Here is a 15,814-nt window from a genome sequence, read left to right as displayed (position 1 = left end):
AATCCAAAATCATGGGCATTAATATGAAGTTGGTCCCCCCTTTGCTGCTATAACAGCCTCCACTCCTCAGGGAAGGCTTTGCACTATATGTTGGAACAATGCTGTAGGGAATTGCTTCCATTTAGCCACAAGAACATTAGTGAGGTTGGGCGATTACGCTTGGCTCGCAGTCGGCGTTCCAATTCATCCCAAAGGTCTACAAAGGGGTTGAGGTCAGGGCTCTGTGCAGGCCAGTCAAGTTCATCCACACCGATCTCAACAAACCATTCATGTTTGGACCTCGCTTTGTACACGGGCATTTTCATACTGAAACAGGAAAGGGTCTTCCCCAAACTGTTGCCACAAAGTTGGAAGCACAGAATCGTCTAGAATGTCATTGTATGCTTTAGCGTTGCGATTTCCCTTCACTGTGACTGACCTTGGAGGGGTCCATGATGACAGTGGGGACAAAGTTGAGGAAGATGTGGTTGCAGTCAGTGCGCACATTATTGTTGCTGAAGGCTACCTCCAGCTCATCCATGGCCTCCAGGAGAAGACGCTCGCCCTCATTCTGCAGGTACTCAAAGGATGCTTCCTGGAGGAGAGAGAGAGAGGTGCAAGAGCTATGAAATAAAAACATTATTCTTAGCAAGACAAACTATTTATCTCAAATATAAGAGAACAAAAACAATACATGTATTTTTAAAGGGATTTTTATTTCATTTAACCTTTATTTAACTAGGCAAGTCAGTTAAGAAAAAAATATTATTTACAATCATACTGGCCACAGAGATAAAAAATGGTATCCATGAGTTCATCTGAATCTGGGGAAGTAGATAAAGGGCCTCATTCCCGAAGTATCCCTTTAACTTTGTGTGGCGTTGACTCCACCCCCCTGTACCTTTGTGATGAGGTCAGAGTGGCGGATGATGGCTCGGATGAAGAAGCGGTAATCGGTGACCTCGGCACCCTCCTGCACACGGGCGGCGCCCAGGTACAGGTGCATCTTGTGGTTGGCACAGGCCACGGCTGTCAGGTCAAAGTTACGCATGCGGTTCAGCTCCAGCTGGAAGGCCAGAGCAGGCTCCAGGTTCCTGTAGATACGGTCCTCCTGGAACTGGGAGAGAGTGAGGAAGTGGGGGGTGTTGAGATGGTTTAATAGTGTTTTAAAGTTGTTCATGGATAATAAATGTCCAGTTACTGTGAGAACTATTTTGTGTAAATATGTTGCTGTTTTTTTACCCCGTCTCTGGCTCTGAAAGTGAAGAACTTGGGAAATTCCCTCTGGTAAAAATCAGAGAGAAAAATGTGATCAATCTTGGTCGTATTCATTAGGGCACCAAACAGAAGAAAAGGGTCAGAAACAGGGAAACTATTATTGTCGAATAAGAAAGGATTGTTTTAATTTTCCATTACAAAAATCTTTATATATGACCCTGCTTTTATTAGCCATAGTTTAATGTAAGTTCATGTTAAGTTAATTGTACATTAATCATAAGTTACTGAACAATTTTTGCAACCTTTATTTTAGCATGCAGCCCCTTTGATACCAACATGCACACAATTCACAAAATACAGTTGGGGAAATCTGTAGATTGTAAGGAACTAAAAGCTGATTTATTCAGAGGAGACCGAAGAGATTACCAGAGTTAACATGCCGGTCTCAGGTATGGCTAACTCGTATGTCTGAAGGTTATTAATGATGTTCGGTACGGGGGGAGTTTTTGTAAAATAGCTTTATAAATAAAAAGAGAGCAATGACTATGTGACTTTCCAACAGTAATGAATGCAGTGAACAGAACATGTCGCCTTGTAATAAAACGAAGAGCGCTATGTCTAACTGCATCTAATGGCTTTAAAACCTTTTACAGCAGTGGGCTAAATCACAGAGTGTCTCTTGGTAGTCTTAAACAAATCTACTTTGAAACAAAAGTATACACTTCACACACATGGTTATGGCCTTAAAAAAAGAAGACACCTGTACCATGTCAGATATACAGTTGAAATATATTACATTTTGAGTTTGCAATATTACACTTTTTTGCAATTTTATAACTGACTTCATACAATTCTACTAATTTTGCCATGGGGTGGAGACAAAATGAGCAGTTATACAGCACATTTCATGCAATTCTACACATTTTGCCATAGGGTGGTGTCAAAGGGTGGTGTATCTGACATGGGCTAAATGAGTGACTGCTGATGCACAACCACATTTCTGAAATTGCAACTTGTGTATTCTATTATTCTAACTTTCAACAGTTGAGACCCCTGACTGAGTTCCTAAAAAAAATATTATAGCCTATGGTGATAATGTTACCATAGGCTATGACCGGTAGGAACGTTGGTTGAATGATCTGCTTTCTACTGTTTAGCGAGAAGCAAGACCTATTTCTATAGAAGAAACCCATTTGTATTCCCAGCTTCTGAAATAACTCTTCAACATGCTTTTTAAGAGACAGCTTACTGTCCAGATACCCAGTTATTTGTATGCAGGAACATGATCAATGGAGGCACCATCCAAGGTACATACTTGTATATTATCAAAAATCTTTTGGCAAGCAATCCAAGTACTGTCAGTCTGAACATCTCAACGTTGGTTTGTAATAATAATATAATAATATAATAATAATAATAATATATGCCATTTAGCTGACGCTTTTATCCAAAGCGACTTACAGTCATGTGTGCATACATTCTACGTATGGGTGGTCCCGGGAATCGAACCCACTACCCTGGCGTTACAAGCGCCATGCTCTACCAACTGAGCCACAGAAGGACCTGAGCCACAGAAGGACCACTGTTTGGAGTTGATAGCTTAGACGGTGACAGAGGACCACTGTTTGGAGTTGATAGCTTAGACGGTGACAGAGGACATAGGTCTAGAATTTCTTTGACCATTCTAGTCTATGGCTCTTTTTTCCATTAAAATGCATTGGCATTCATAGTAACGGCTCTGTTTAAGATGCTCAATGAGGGGACATAAGAGAGCTATTTGCTGACATTACATAGCTAATTTTCGTCACTCTAAACTCCGACAATCAGCTTGTGATTGGTAGCAGATATTTTTGTTACGATTTCAGACTTGAATAGCAGGGAAGTAGACCAAGATGTCATACCCTCTAACCTTTTGTCTAATTTGTTGGGAAAGTGGTCAAAATGTCAGTTGTTTATAAAAAGTTAGAGAAAATGTTGTTGATGCGGTTACTTAAACACCTGTAACGTTTGATCAGTACCAGATAATTCTGTTCTGATTTAAGATTTGAATAGCAGGGAAGTTGACCAAGATGTCATACCCTCTAACCTTTCACCTAACTTGTTGAGGAAGTGGTCAAAGGAGCTGATTTGTGTCAAAAGTTGCATTCACAGCGAATGTTGGAAGTCATGATGTCACAATGGAAGCTTTAGAATGTTGAAGAAATAGTGTGAAAGTCGAAGTTCAACACGTTTTATGAGTATGATTAGTATAGGAAATGGTATAAAATCACGCTATTCAAGACCAGTCTGCTTGTTTTAAAGTTTGAATTGCCTTTCTAGCTTAAACAGTGTAAGAGGAGCAGCATTGTAAAGAATAACTAGAAGTCAGAAATGAGTGGTACAATATTTAAAGTGTGGCTGCTTTTGCAAGCCACACTTATTAATAGTAAGAGATGACGGAGTACTACTCACCATTTTATTCAACAACAACAAAGGGAATTTCAAATGTAGCATCGTATGACCATTCTGATCTCCAAGCTTACATTCTGTTTCGCTACATGGATTCCGTGCAACAGAATGGAAGCTTGGGAGATCAGGATGATCGTACGAGGCTATTTCAAATGGTCTTGTAGAAGCATCTTACCCTCTGTGCGACTAAAAACGTGATCCTTCGAATGCCGTGCTCAAAGAGTAAAATTTTCTGGAATAAGAAATGATCATATCAAGTATAATCCTAGCGCAGAAATCATAGGACACTGGGATAATAGTGAAGGGGTGAACCCCTTTAAGATTCCCCCTATGAGAGAAATCCATAATGTTACTGAGAGAGTTTGGGGGGGATGAACAGTGCTGCTGACCTTAGACTGGGCGAAGGCAGCGAAGGCTGTGACCAAGGCATCGTCATTCTCTGTGTCTGCCGACTTGATGGACACATTGATGATATGGATGGGGTTCTCCCTCATGTTCTGCAGGTGCGCAGGGGAAATAATCAATCACAGCTTAGTGAGAAATCTCAGCCTTCCCCCTCATATACCAAATGATCCTCTTAAAGATACTCTATGAGATGTACAGTTAATTGATGTACAGTTAATAGATGATAACAAAATAATATAAATGTCTTATATTATAAACATACAAATCATTAGTATTAGGCAAAAAGTATATATTTTCTGTCTGATATTTTGGTCCTTTTAGGGGATCCCTTGGGGGCAGCTCGCAAACACCACCAGAGTCAAAAGGTCTGTAAAGCCTGTGTAACACGATCCCATCACATGGTCACCTTGCAGTTGTCCTCCTCGTAGAGGCTGGGGCAGGCCTCGGAGAACAACGGGCTCTCCAGGAGCGGGTCAGCAAAGCTGGAGATGACCTCGTCAAAGTTCCTGCACACACAGCCAGCGGATGGACAGACTGGTCAGGTCAGGACAAGGCGTAGTATTACCCTATATTACCCAGCCTACATATTTCTACCATGCAAACCTGACACCCAAGAGTTGTTCTCTGTGTTATTTCACCTTTTGAAGTCTTCAAAACATTGGAAGGCCACCATGGCCCCCATGCGCTGACAGGGGGGAGAGAGTGCCCCTTCTAGGAAGAGCTCGCTACCCTGCCGCCTCATCTCAAACTGCCCTGTGCTGTTCACCGGCATCGCCACCCTGAGGGGAGGGAGGATACACTGGTGACTCCTGGGTAGGTTTGGGGTGGGCAGAGACAGCAATGTTCAGTTAATGTTGGGGGTTGCTTTTCTTTAGCACTAGGCATGGTGAACAACCATCAACACAAATGAGTTTAGGCGCTGGTGATCAATTGACAGCAAGTTTACATCATGATGCCAACAGCATACTGTACCTGTTGTCTTTCCACAAAGCATAACAGACAGCAATATCTTTGTTCACAAGACACTTTTTTCTTTGATAATACGTTTCATAATATGAACTGATTAGCTGATTGTGTTTGATTGGAAATGGTGGGGCAGATTACTACAGTGGCCTAGGAGGGTCAAATCAGCCTCTGGTAGAATACAGAATCCCCTTTTTGTCACAAAGGAATCACACAAGGTTTTAAAAGGCACAATGCATACTGTAGGTCAGACAAATTAAATGTGCCTCCCAAAAGCTAATTATCTCTATGAAAGTTAAGACAAACAATACACAACATTAGAAAGTAATTTGGCAGAGGTTTACAGTTTTAAAAAGAGGGGGGAAAGCCATGCATTCCTAGGAGACATACACAGACAGAGCCAGACACCGTGTGGCAGGATGAAGGAGGAGCTGTAATCTACCTGTTCAGAGTAGGGCTGCTCCCTCTGAAATCAGACAATTGGCAGGTGAATGTTCGCAGTGGGTGATCCACCTGAAAGCTCTTCCTTTACCTCTTGCATTCTTATTAGTTTCAAAGCACTTTATGACATACTCTAGCTTTGCACACATTAATAATCACCATGAAAAATTATTTTAAAGTTAAAAAGTTAAAAGCAGCTTATGGGTAATTGTATTTCTGTACTGTGTGTGATTGAGATCCATTGTGATCTTTCAGGTTGCATTCATGAAACCAGACTTATGACAAAATAAGAGAGCAGAGAGAAAAGTTAAGCCTCTGCAATCAGGCCCGACTTTCAGTGAAATAGAATTTGCAACACTCTGTAAGAAAAAAACATGTTTTAAACAATAACAATGACTGAAGTCCTTTTCCTGGTTTGTGGAATCGGAGCGTTGCCATCTTGAAAGCAATCTGATATAACAGCAGTTAATCCCAATAGTTTACCTCGGTCTGACTATTTGCCCCAAAGTGGCGGTGGGAAAACAACGATATTGAGGGTTTGTTCCAACGGGCATACCACCCTGCATCCCACTGCTAGCTTGCTTCTGAAGCTAAGGAGGGTTGGTCCTGGTCGATCTCTGGATGGGAGACCAGATGCTGCTGGAAGTGGTGTTGGAGGGCCAGTAGGGTGCACCCTTTCCTCTGGTCTAAAAGAATCTGCCCCAGGGCAGTGATTGGGGAAATTGCCCTGTGTAGGGTGCCGTCTTTCGGATGGGATGTAAAATGGGTGTCCTGACTCTCTGTGGTCACTAAAGAGTCCATGGCACTTATTGTAAGAGTAGGGGTGTTAACCCCAGTGTCCTGGCTAAATTCCCATTATGGCCCTCATACCATCACGGTCACCTAATCATCCCCATCTTACAATTGGCTCATTCAACCCCCCTCCTCTCCCCTGTAACTATTCCCCAGGTCGTTGCTGTAAATGAGAATGTGTTCTCAGCCAACTTACCTAGTAAAATAAGGGTAAAAAAATAAATAATTGGGGGGGGTTGGGGAAGGACAGAGAGGGTGTACTGCTGTGCCCAAATAGAAGCAGCACACAGACTGTACCATGACCAGGGGTTACAGGATTTATTAGTGCTCTCAGTATAGGGACTGAACATCGATTGGCTCATTCGTTAACAAAGATACACCACCCCTCCAAAAAAATCTACCAGATACAATAGATTTCCATTCACATTGCTTAACATAATTAAAGCCTTACGTGGTGAATAGTGAATTAACTACAAACAACTTTTCTTTTGACACAGTTATCATAATGGCAGAGTTGTAACTTTGTGTTGTAAACTAACTGTCATTTCTATGTCTATTTTCGAATCCCCCAGTTTATGGCAAATTGCACCCACCGTGTTCCTTCTATCTCAACTCACAGACTTCTTACTGGTCACTTTTTGGCACAAGGGGAGACCTGGCAGATATGAATGACTTGTACCTGGCAGCTATGGATTCCTTGTACCTGGCAGCTATGGAAGCCTTGTACCTGGCAGCTATGGAAGCCTTGTACCTGGCAGCTATGGAAGCCTTGTACCTGGCAGCTATGGATGCCTTGTACCTGGCAGCTATGGAAGCCTTGTACCTGGCAGCTATGGAAGCCTTGTACCTGGCAGCTATGGATGCCTTGTACCTGGCAGCTATGGATGCCTTGTACCTGGCAGCTATGGAAGCCTTGTACCTGGCAGCTATGGAAGCCTTGTACCTGGCAGCTATGGACGCCTTGTACCTGGCAGCTATGGACGCCTTGTACCTGGCAGCTATGGAAGCCTTGTACCTGGCAGCTATGGATGCCTTGTACCTGGCAGCTATGGATGCCTTGTACCTGGCAGCTATGGATGCCTTGTACCTGGCAGCTATGGAAGCCTTGTACCTGGCAGCTATGGAAGCCTTGTACCTGGCAGCTATGGAAGCCTTGTACCTGGCAGCTATGGAAGCCTTGTACCTGGCAGCTATGGATGCCTTGTACCTGGCAGCTATGGATGCCTTGTACCTGGCAGCTATGGAAGCCTTGTACCTGGCAGCTATGGAAGCCTTGTACCTGGCAGCTATGGAAGCCTTGAACCTGGCAGCTATGGAAGCCTTGTACCTGGCAGCTATGGAAGCCTTGTACCTGGCAGCTATGGAAGCCTTGTACCTGGCAGCTATGGAAGCCTTGTACCTGGCAGCTTTGGATGCCTTGTACCTGGCAGCTATGGAAGCCTTGTACCTGGCAGCTATGGAAGCCTTGTACCTGGCAGCTATGGAAGCCTTGAACCTGGCAGCTATGGAAGCCTTGTACCTGGCAGCTATGGCTGCCTTGTACCTGGCAGCTATGGATTCCTTGTACCTGGCAGCTATGGAAGCCTTGTACCTGGCAGCTATGGAAGCCTTGTACCTGGCAGCTATGGAAGCCTTGTACCTGGCAGCTATGGATGCCTTGTACCTGGCAGCTATGGAAGCCTTTTACCTGGCAGCTATGGAAGCCTTGTACCTGGCAGCTATGGAAGCCTTTTACCTGGCAGCTATGGATGCCTTGTACCTGGCAGCTATGGAAGCCTTGTACCTGGCAGCTATGGAAGCCTTTTATTGTATGTTGCAATGGTCAAAATGATGTGAATTCCATAGTTGGGAGATAGAGAGTTTAGAGATGGGTGATAGATAGTTTAGAGATGGGAGATGAGGTAGAGAGTTTGGTGTAGAGCTGCTTTATGACGCTGGCAGAGAACTGGTGTCTGCCGTTAGCTGGGTACCTGTTGGGGTGGGACGACGGCAACATGAACTGGAAGTCTACAGCACACGTCCCGTCCTGCAACTGGCGATGCTGGAGGCTGTTCAGCTCATAAGCAATGTAGCCCCTGCGTACGTATACCTATAGGGAGGGGACAGCGGGAAGAGAACATAAGGGAGAATTTCAGCGAAATGACGCCATCAGGATGAAGCCAAATCCGGTTTATATGCTGTTCAATATGCTCACCTCCAAGGCAGCCATGCACACCACCCGGTTAGAATGGTAGAAGAAATTGGGCAAAACATCGAAGATGGTGGTCTCAGACAGGATGAGTTTCTGCCGAGGGGAAAAGCAATATTATCCTTTAGATGTTGTGTAAGTCAACAACAACAACAAAATGTTGTTTTACATTACAATGCAGAAAATATGATGCTCACCTTCAGGTTCTCTGGGCAGAACTGGTGCCCATATATGTCAATGGCAGACAGAAAGATGGACTCCACCTGGTTGTGCCTCAGTTCATAAGAGGGCAGATGGGAAGCTATCAAAACCTGCAAAATACACACTTGTCCATCAATATCTGGTGTTTTGTAGCTACTAAACTGCCTAACATCTATCATCTTATCTGACTAAGGTCTTACAAGTCTGACTGAAGTCTTAGAATGATGAAGAACAGTACACTCCATTGTGGGAAAATGTCATTCAGTACAAACAGTTGCGAAAAATACCTGTCTGGCACGCAGAGCCACCTTTGAGTTCTCCATCTTGTTGAGCTGTGTGAGCTCGTTCAGGATGGCCATCAGCTCGTCTGTTACGGTGGGGTCCCGGCCACACAGCTGATCCTAAACATCACCAGGGATACACAACCCACTCCCTATTAGCATTAGAGAGACGTAAAACATGGCCCCAATACAACAAACTACATATGTAGGAAAACTGCATTGCAGGTTCACTGAAAATTATTACAATAAGAATTTTGTATTATAAAGACAGGTGTGGATTCCGAACCTGGTCTCAGAGCATTTTGTATTATTCTGTATGTAAATCCGAGACACTCGATTTAGTATGATATTTTGCCTTTCTTATGGTATGTATTCATTTGTGGATGTCCATCACCCATTTCGTATGATATGTCACGAATTACAATTCGGGGGAAGGGTTAACTAACATGCTAAGTAGTTGCAAAGTAGTTAAAAAGTTGCTAATTATCTAAAATACTGAAGTTGTCTGTGATGAGATTCGAACTAGCAACCTTTGAGTTGCTATACATTTGCGTTATACGCCCACCCCCCAGTTATAAGCTCACCCCTCCACCCTGACCAACCACCCTACTTTCGTTTTTTGCCTTAAGTAACCATCGGTCTTATGTAACCATACCAAATGTAACATATCATACTACACTGAACAAAAATAGAAATGCAACATGCAAAGTGTTGGTCCCACAAGCATTTCACTACATTCGCATTATCATCTGCTAACCATGTGTATGTGACAAATAAAATGTGATTTTGATTTGATGTTTCATGAGCTGAAATAAAAGATCCCAGAAATCTTCCATATGGACAAAAAGCTTATTTTGCTCAAAGTTTGTGCACAAATTTGTTTGCATCGCTGTCAGTGAGAATTTATTTTTGCCAACATAATCCATCCACCTGACAGGTGTGGCATATCAAAAAGCTGACTAAAAAGCATGATCATTAAACAGGTTTATGCTGGGGACAATAAAAGGCCACTAAAAATGAGCAGTTTTGTCACAATGCCACACGTCTCAAGTTTTGAGGGAGCCTGCAATTGGCATGCTGACCTGCAGGAATGTCCACCAGAGCTGTTGCCAGAAAATGTCATATTAATTTCTCTACCATTAGCTGCCTCCAACATTGTTTTAGAAAATTTGTCCGTACATCCAACCGGCCTCACAATCGCAGACCACATGTATGGCGTTGTGTGGGTGAGCGGTTTGCTGATGTCAACATAGTGAACAGAGTGCCCCATGGTGGTGGTGGGGTTATGGTTTTGGACGGCATAAACTACGGACAACAAACACAATTGCATATTATCAACAGCAATTTGAATGCACAGAGATACCGGATGCCCATTGTCGTGCCATTCATGTTTCAGCATGATAATTCACCAGATGCGAAATGACTACGTGACGCAAGGATCTGTACACAATTCCTGGAAGGTGAAAATGTCCCAGTTCTTCCATGGCCTGCATCCATGGCCTGCATACTAACCAGACAGGTCACCCATTGAGCATGTTTGGAATGCTTTGGATCAACGTGTACAACAGCGTGTTCCGGTTCCAACCAATATCCAGCAACTTCACACAGTCATGGAACAGGAGTGGGACATTCCACAATCAACAGCCTGATCAACTTTATGCGAAGGAGATGCATCGCTCTGCATCTGACTGGTTTTCTGATCCACACCCCTACTTTTTTTTAAGGCATCTGTGACCAACAGATGCATATCTGTATCCCAGTCATGTGAAATCAATAGATTAGGGCCTAATTAATTTATTTCAATTGACTGATTTCCTTAAATGAACTGTAACTCAGTAAAATCTTTGAAATTGTTGCATGTTGTGTTTATATTTTTGTTCATTATATTTTTGTTCACTATAATTTGAGTGTCCCGGATTTACATTTACTATGCTACGTCTAGTCTATGAGGCCAGGCTGGGTTTCAATGACCAATGACAAAGTCAAGCAGAGAACAGCTTGCAGGTTGTGTTGTTTGACCCCTCCGATATAGCATAAACATTTGCGCAATGCATTTTCCTTTATAAAGATTGAGGCTGAATTGATGTTTAAGCTTCACTTGTTCTTCATCAAGTGGAGGCGGAGCTGTGGGTGTTAAGTTGAGAAAGTATTCTTACAATAAGCATAGTGACCAGGATGTTCTTTTTGGATACTTGGGCGTGAGAAAAGATGCTCTCCAGCACAGGGGTCATGTCAGGCTTGTACTGCTCCCTCAGGTTGATCACACACTTGTCGTAGTGAGCTGTTCACAAAAGGAAAAAATATTGGAATACCATGTATCACCACAATATAAAATAGCATACAACTGCAGGATACAGTCTATGTCTTGATAATATCCACAGTGAAACACCAATCACCTTGCTGGAACTGCATTTCAACCTGAAGGTAACGGTTGAGCAGATCAAGCACCACAGACTTCATGTAACCTCGGATTCCACTGCGGTACCTGTGACACATTCATATCACAATCCACTCAAACATCATATATCTGAAGTCATGTCTGTTATGGAGTGATGATTCAGATGTGAAATAAGAGAAGTGTGACCTCTGCACCAGCTGGACGATACTCTGAGTGTTCATGAAGAACACTTCCCGGTCAGCCTTCCTCTGTAAGGTGGCCACATGGCTGTCCAGGATACAGGCAATCTAAAATGGAGGGGGAACAAATTCAGTAGGCGTACTGTAGAAGGATTCACTTCATTAGTTGAGAGGTGGATGCAGTTCACTGTGCATTTATTCAAATCCCAGTCCCAAGTCTGATCATGTGGTGGCGATTGGATGGTGCCTGACAATGACTGTAAGAGTTGGCAAGACAGCACAAAAATATCTGGGGACCAACCTGCTACTAAGGTACTCTTGAGGCCACTCACTTTGGCGAAGTGAGAATGGTCAGACGGAGCATATCAGTTAGGATTCCAGGCTAAGTCACTCACCCTTTGGCTGGGGAACTGGCAGAGCACCGAGGTGATGTTGCTGGCGTACTGGGCCATGACTTTGCGGATGGCCTTCTCCACACCGGGCGGGATACGGCTGGACACGCTGGTCATGATCTCCTGCAGCTCCAGCAGGGGAAGCGAGGGGTCCCGCAGGGTCTTCATCAGGGAGCCCACCCAGAGCTTCACCTGAAGGGGTGGGGGGAACATACTGTCATCACACCCTCATATCACACCCGTGTCCCACAGCTCAATCAACATTCCCATTCTACAGTGTGCACAAGGGATGCAATTGTCCGCATTCCAACTTGTCTTCATAACAATCTGACAAGATTTACGTGGTTCCGGAGAAGATAAAACACTTCTTTGGGGCATTATGCGATCTGATAATCTGCTTGACTATGATAATAATGTCGATCTGGAACCTTGCGACCCCTCTATTGGTATGTGCAGCGCTGCAGTAGGTGGAGGCCCACACCTTGTTGCTGAAGTAGGGCTCGGTGAGGCAGTAGCCATCCATGACCTTGACCAGGTTCTCAAGGACCATGTGGAAGACCTGGTGGAGCTTCTCCCCCACGATGGGCAGCAGCTGCTGGGCTGGGAGAGAGGCCGTGTTCAGCTCCACCTAAGAGATCCACAGGAAGACAGAGATTCAGATATAAACCAGCCTCCAAATGTGTGACTGACCACTGCATCATCCCTGCTATTGACTGGCTGACTGATGGGACTGTTGTGTAGGTGGGTTCTTGTCCATGCCTATGTGAAGGCGTGTGATTTACATGATGTACACTACCGTTCACAAGTTTTGGGTCACTTAGAAAATCCTTGTTTTTTAAATAAAAGCACATTTTTTGTCCATTAAAATAACAAAAAATTGATCGTAATACAGTGTAGACATTGTTAATGTTGTAAATGACTATTGTAGCTGGAAACGGCTGATTTTTAATGGAATATCTACAGAACAGAGGCCCATTATTAGCAACCATCACTCCTGTGTTCCAATGGCACGTTGTGTTAGCTAATCCAAGTTTATAATTATAAAAGGCTAATTGATCATTTGCAATTATGTTAGCACAGCTGAAAACTGTTGGGCTAATTAACGAAGCAATAAAACTGTCCTTCTTTAGAATACTTGAGTATCTGGAGCATCAGCATTTGAGGGTTCGATTACAGGCTCAAAATGGCCAGAAACAAATAACTTTCTTCTGAAACTCGTCAGTCTATTCTTGTTATGAGAAATGAAGGCTATTCCATGCAAGAAATTTCTCAAGAAACTGAAGATCTCGTACAAGGCTGTGTACTTCTCCCTTCACAGAACAGCACAAACTGGCTCTAACCACAATAGAAAGAGAAGTGGGAGGCCCCGGTGCACAACTGAGCAAGAGGACAAGTACATTAGAGTGTCTAGTTTGAGAAACAGACGCCTCACAAGTCCTCAACTGGCAGCTTCATTAAATAGAACTCTCAAAACACCAGTCTCAATGTCAACCGTGAAGAGGCGACTCCGGGATGCTGGCCTTCTAGGCATAGTTGCAAAGAAAAGCCATATCTCAGACTGGCCAATAAAAATATGGGCAAAAGAACACAGACACTGGAAAGAGGAAGATTGGAAAAAAGTGTTATGGACAGACAAATCGAAGTTTGAGGTTCGGGTGACAAAGAAGAACATTCGTGAGATGCAGAAAAAAATAACAGATGCTGGAGGAGTGCTTGACGCCATCTGTCAAGCATGGTGGAGGCAATGTGGTGGTCTGGGGGTGCTTTGGTGGTGGTAAAGTAGGAGATTTGTTCAGGGTAAAAGGGATCTTGAAGATTTTGCAACGCCATGCCATACCCTGTGAATGGCGCTTAATTGGAGCCAATTTCCTCCTACAACAGGACAATGAACCAAAGCACAGCTCCAAACTATGCAATAACTATTTAGGGAAGAAGTCAGCTGGTATTCTGTCTATAATGGAGTGGCCGGCACAGTCACCGGATCTCAACCCTATTGAGCTGTTGTTAGAGCAGCTTGACCGTATGGTAAGTAAGAAGTGCCCATCAAGCCAATCCAACTTGTGGGAGGTGCTTCAGGAAGCATGGGGTGAAATCTCTTCAGATTACCTCTACAAATTGACAACTAGAATGCCAAAGGTCTGCAAGGCTGTACTTGCTGCAAATGGAGGATTCTTTGATGAAAGCAAAGTTCCAAGGACACAATTATTATTTCCATTAAAAATAATTATTTATAACCTTGTCAACGTGTCGACTACATTTCCTAATCATTTTGCAACTCATTTCATGTATGTTTTAATGGAAAACTTTGATTGCTAAGTGACCCCAAGCTTTTTTAAATGGTGGTGTATGTTTTAAACCTATTGCACTACTATGTGATTTGCACTGTATTATGTGATAAGAATGCCTACTATAATAGCTGTGTCTGAAATGGCACCCTATTCCCTATATAGTACAGTGTAAATATTGGATAGTGTGACAGTTCAGATGCAGCCATAGAGTTGTATTGAAGTAGGTGAGGGGGTGACTTGCTGGATGGATGCTGCTGGGGTTGTCCAGGTCCATGCGTGCCACCACACAGCCAGGCTCCAGCACCGCCCCATGCCTCTTCACATAGTGGACACAGCCAGACTCCACCACTGTAATTCTCATCACCATCTTCATGACCTGCAGACGCACCGCAGAAGTCAGTCGGCACACGCACACAAGACTGACTACCCATGTAACGATTATCTAATTATGAAAACCAAACTTGTAGACATACAGTAGGTTTTCATGGACTCCTCGCTCACCTCGATCTCTGCATACGAGTTCCCTGCACAGATATGGCCTCCGTCCTCCACCAGGTACAGCAGGAGCTTACCAGCAGAGGACGACCTCAGCACTGTAGGGTCTTTCTCCTTCTCAAACACACACGTCTTGTTGCCAACAGTGATCCGGTAGCTAGAGGGTTACAAATACATACGTTCATGATGGCAAAATAATTGTCTTAATGGCCCATCCATCCACCTGACAGAATGTCCCACCTGGCCACTTCCTCCTTCATGTATGTGGTGTAGCTGCTGCCGTTGTAGGAGAGCAAGAGGCCGCCGTCACTCAGCCGGTGGACATCGATCTCAATGTCCGAGCCATTCATGATGACAACGTACGTGGTGGGGGACTGGCGAGCCACCTGTCAGTCACAAACAATGTTGAAGTCTTATTGGTTGATAACATTTGAGGGGCGAATCCTAACTTCCACTTGAAATGAATTTTTACTTAGTCACGCATTGATGTCAATACGGCAGGGTAGCCTAGTGGTTAGAGCGTTGGACTAGTAACTGGAAGTTGGCAAGTTCAAACCCCCGAGCTGACAAGGTACAAATCTGCCGTTCTGCCCCTGAACAGGCAGTTAACCCACTGTTCCTAGGCCGTCATTGAAAATAAGAATGTGTTCTTAACTGACTTGCCTGGTTAAATAAAGATTTTAAAAAATTAAAAAATAGGAGACTAAGTGAAAATTTGACTGAAAATAGGATTTGCCCCTAATCAATCAAATGTATTTATAAAGCCCTTTTTACATCAGCAGATGTCAAAGTGCTGTACAGAAACCCAGCCTAAAACACCAAACAGCAAAGCAGATGTAGAAGTACTTATCCCTGAGAGGATAAGATCAAGCCATGACAGAGAATGAGACAGGTGTAATGAGAGGTCTTCGTACCTTGAGGCAGTATTTGATCCCCTCATAGACCAGGTCCACCTCGACAGTATTGAGCAAACTGGCTGCAGGCAGCACCTGGCCCCTACAGAAGGACATTTCACATACTGGATTTAGACAGGTGTACAACATCACAGCAATAACACACCGACAAAGGTGATATTCGGATTCTCTTCCTTCTCCCCCTCAAGGATTTGTAAGTATTGGATTGGTTGTAACAAATATGGGAGAAAAA

At 43.8% G+C, this 15,814-nt stretch overlaps 1 protein-coding gene across 38 annotated transcripts in view; it reads right to left on the bottom strand.

Annotated features, from left to right (window-relative positions):
• Positions 1-15,814, bottom strand: part of LOC118392929 (acetyl-CoA carboxylase 2-like) — a 57,533-nt gene that overhangs the window by 14,406 nt on the left and 27,313 nt on the right. For 37 of the 38 annotated variants that reach the window (XR_008063839.1, XR_008063838.1, XR_008063832.1 and 34 more), the window contains exons 16-36: positions 15,583-15,664; positions 14,909-15,054; positions 14,675-14,825; positions 14,415-14,549; positions 12,367-12,513; positions 11,889-12,077; positions 11,501-11,601; positions 11,313-11,401; positions 11,073-11,197; positions 8,923-9,036; positions 8,632-8,745; positions 8,441-8,530; positions 8,217-8,335; positions 5,456-5,479; positions 4,689-4,829; positions 4,457-4,556; positions 4,035-4,142; positions 3,821-3,877; positions 1,222-1,263; positions 881-1,096; positions 419-574 (exon numbers count right to left, since the gene is read on the bottom strand). Coding sequence is in view for 2 of the 38 variants with exons in the window: in XM_035784956.2 (XP_035640849.1) it covers positions 419-574; positions 881-1,096; positions 1,222-1,263; positions 3,821-3,877; positions 4,035-4,142; positions 4,457-4,556; positions 4,689-4,829; positions 5,456-5,479; positions 8,217-8,335; positions 8,441-8,530; positions 8,632-8,745; positions 8,923-9,036; positions 11,073-11,197; positions 11,313-11,401; positions 11,501-11,601; positions 11,889-12,077; positions 12,367-12,513; positions 14,415-14,549; positions 14,675-14,825; positions 14,909-15,054; positions 15,583-15,664 (2,446 nt within the window). In the remaining 36 variants the exon portion in view is untranslated. The remainder of the gene's footprint in view (positions 1-418; positions 575-880; positions 1,097-1,221; positions 1,264-3,820; positions 3,878-4,034; positions 4,143-4,456; positions 4,557-4,688; positions 4,830-5,455; positions 5,480-8,216; positions 8,336-8,440; positions 8,531-8,631; positions 8,746-8,922; positions 9,037-11,072; positions 11,198-11,312; positions 11,402-11,500; positions 11,602-11,888; positions 12,078-12,366; positions 12,514-14,414; positions 14,550-14,674; positions 14,826-14,908; positions 15,055-15,582; positions 15,665-15,814) is intronic. The other variant, XM_052461243.1, reaches the window with a different exon arrangement.

The sequence above is a fragment of the Oncorhynchus keta genome, chromosome 14 (assembly GCF_023373465.1).
Source record: "Oncorhynchus keta strain PuntledgeMale-10-30-2019 chromosome 14, Oket_V2, whole genome shotgun sequence".
NCBI lineage: Eukaryota > Metazoa > Chordata > Actinopteri > Salmoniformes > Salmonidae > Oncorhynchus > Oncorhynchus keta.
Note: the sequence above shows the minus strand (reverse complement) of the source record. Positions and strands in the feature narration are given on the sequence as shown.